The sequence below is a fragment of the Phaethon aethereus genome (assembly GCF_964289735.1).
Source record: "Phaethon aethereus genome assembly, chromosome: 5".
NCBI classification, from domain to species: Eukaryota; Metazoa; Chordata; class Aves; order Phaethontiformes; family Phaethontidae; genus Phaethon; species Phaethon aethereus.
Window position 1 is genome coordinate 36,201,976 of NC_138579.1, and position 3,166 is coordinate 36,205,141.

The 3,166-nt window shown below is 41.7% G+C and overlaps 1 protein-coding gene across 1 annotated transcript; it reads left to right on the forward strand.

Moving 5' to 3' along the window:
• Positions 1 to 1,508: 1,508 nt before the first annotated feature.
• GREM1 (gremlin 1, DAN family BMP antagonist) lies at positions 1,509 to 2,220 on the forward strand (the record flags this gene model as incomplete). The annotated part of the gene is made up of 1 exon (XM_082000273.1): positions 1,509 to 2,220. One exon carries the CDS (start codon positions 1,509 to 1,511, stop codon positions 2,061 to 2,063), a length of 555 nt encoding a protein of 184 aa, XP_081856399.1. The 3' UTR covers positions 2,064 to 2,220.
• Positions 2,221 to 3,166: the final 946 nt, after the last annotated feature.

The following is a 3,166-nucleotide window of genomic DNA, read 5'->3' on the forward strand; positions in this document are numbered from 1 at the left end:
ACATATGTTTCTTGGGTAGTAACACAAGCAGGACTCTTCAGTTCAACTGCTAATTGGTGCCTTACTGATAAAAGGAGTCAAATAAGGGATACAACCCCGGCACTCCAAGCAGGTAGAAGACACTGGCTTTCTCAGGTTTTTTTCAGTTGTTTTTTCATAGTTCTTCCCCTTTTTAATGCATATGCCTCTTTGCAGTTCTCCTGTTTTATGGGTTTTTTGCAAGCAGTCTCTCATTCCTGGTGGCTTCTTCCAGGTTCCTATGTGGAGGATCCCCTGAGAGCCTCATTCCCTGATCTGCCTCTCTTGCTCCCACATCCCTTGCCTTCCAGAACAACGTAGAGACCATGGTACTTCTGGAAGGGGGGGAAGGTGTGACAGCCGATGAGTTTCTTCCCGGCTGGTTGGTGTCATGAGCTGGCTGAGCAAGCAAAAGCGTGCAGTGCTTTGGGAAGCAGCAGAAACGGTGGAATAAGGGAGGCAAGAAAGGCTGTTCCTATGCTAGTAATTAGCTTTGGGACAGGAGTGCTCTTCTGAGGAACTTGATAGTCTCCACTTACTGCACTTCTTGAAGTGTTTTTTTGTGTGTGCGCACAAACTACATTCTTTTCCGATACCGATATCTTACGATACTTACTGTCATATATGAAACTTTGCTGTTCTCATATGTCCTTTCAATATCATGGTGTATATAGTGAATAAAATTCAGAGATCTGAAAGACTCTTAATGCTGTGAGTGCATCTGTGTAACTTCTGTCAAGGATTCAGAGTAATGCGTGAGAAGGTGTAGTTTGAAATTAGAGCTGCATCTATTTTAACCTATACTTAAGTATTCTTTTATGTTAGTTGCCTATCTTGTTGCACATCTCTTACCTCAATCTTCATTACACTCAGACGCACTGGACCAATTCAGAGGTGCAGTGTGACACAGCTTAGGGTGCTGTAATTTAGACAACAGGTGGATATAGCATGAGCATTATACTCTGGGTGTATATTATGCAAGAAGCTGTACAAAGCTTCTGAGTCTGAATAAGCAACGTACAGCTAGACTGGATCTCCTGAGTTAAAGGGTTTAGTCCTCTGGTGTTGTAGATAGCTAGGTCATATAAATCCTCGTGTAACATAAAATCTGTTCTTCAGCCAGTGTAAGTAAGTCAGGAGCAACCTTCCTAATGTCAGTGAGCTATAAGAAGGGAATGAGAACTCTTAACTAGGGTAACACAAGTGGAGAAAAGAGCTGGAAAAAGATGCATGCTACACAAAATGAAATTCTGTTTGGACTTACTTTAGCCTCCGACTCTCAATCACTGTATATGAAAGCTTTTATCACTTGGTAATTTGAAAACAGCTTTCCAGCTGGTAAAGGCTAAACGCTCATCTTTTATAAGTGCGCGCGTACATACACACATACACGTTTCTTTTATGGAACTGAAAATTTACTGCATACCTGACTTCTGCTGATATCTGAAATCCACAACTGTGCTTTATTTCCTCGACTTCCTCCATATAGGATGGTCCGCACACTCTATGCTGTCGGCGCCGCGTTTCTTCTGATGGGATTTCTGCTACCTGCAGCAGAAGGGAGAAAGAGGAATCGTGGATCTCAAGGTGCTATCCCTCCTCCTGACAAAGATCAGCCCAATGATTCAGAGCAAATGCAGACGCAGCAGCAGTCGGGCTCTAGGCATCGAGAACGAGGAAAAGGCACCTCAATGCCTGCTGAAGAGGTGCTGGAGTCTAGTCAGGAGGCATTGCACATCACTGAGCGCAAATACCTAAAGCGGGATTGGTGTAAAACTCAACCCCTCAAACAAACTATCCACGAAGAAGGCTGCAACAGTCGTACCATTATCAACAGGTTCTGCTATGGCCAGTGCAATTCCTTCTACATCCCCAGGCACGTCCGTAAAGAAGAAGGCTCCTTCCAGTCTTGTTCCTTCTGCAAGCCCAAGAAATTCACCACCATGACTGTTACACTCAATTGCCCTGAGCTTCAGCCCCCGAGAAAGAAGAAAAGAATCACCCGAGTTAAGGAATGCCGGTGTATATCTATTGACTTGGACTAGACAGAGACAAATATTGTACCGATTGCACTCTGACTGTACGCAATCATTGCCAGCGTGAGAGTGAGTGGCACGAACTAGCATACCTTCGGGGCTGGACAAAACTGAAAGGAACCTAGTGGATTACCTAAAACAATCCAAAAAAAAAAAAACCCCAAAACAAAGAAAAAAAATCGATGTAAGGGAAAGACACGTATGTGTGTGTTTGTGTGTAAGGTAGAAAAATGGATGTGTACAAGGAAATACATGAATGTTCATGACGACAAAAAAATTTAACAGGGGTATGAAACGTTAAACACAGTCACGAGTTAGGTTTCCTAGTGTATATTCAACGTTTTTGCTGCTTGCTTGGAAAGCGGAGCTGTGGCTTTTGCTGATGTTCACCTGCCATGCTATTTGCTTTTACTGTATTAAGAGAAACACCAGTGAGAGGACAATGTATTTGAAAGCACGAATCTATTCTTAAATAGAAAGTATGCAAAAAGCAGCTTAAAGCATAGCAAAACCACCACTGAAAATAGCAACTGTATCAAGAGTTTGTAATGTGCTTCTTCAAAAAAATAACTGTAGTCCGAAAGCCGTGTCTGGAGAACAATGGGGGGACGTGGGGTTGTTGAAAAGTCAGTATAGGTGGATGGAAAACAGAGCTGCAGCAAATTAGAAAGCAAAAGGCCAAAGTAAGTAGACAAGGGGAGTACAAAAGGGCGTAGAAAAAGGAAAGATACACAAACGGAAAGACACAGAGGAAGAGATATTGTCTTCTGTTTACGTTTTGCTTTAATTTATATACCTAGTCATATATTGCATAAATTAAAGAGAAACTATATACAAGGCTATAAATATACTTCTGAATTCTAATGGCTCTCTATCTCAATCAAAACCCATTCTTGCACCACTAGATCCATTTGAAGTTTTGTATTTCTGATATCAGTTATTCTTCATATCTACATATATATGTATATGCAGTATCTTTTAGTCATCGGTACCTATACGCACATAGAGTATTCGTACTCCATTGTGCGTGTCCGAACTCTCTCCTTCTCTTTTTCACACACATACATAAAAAACATACATAACCACAGCACAAAAATCTTGCTAACCAAGAT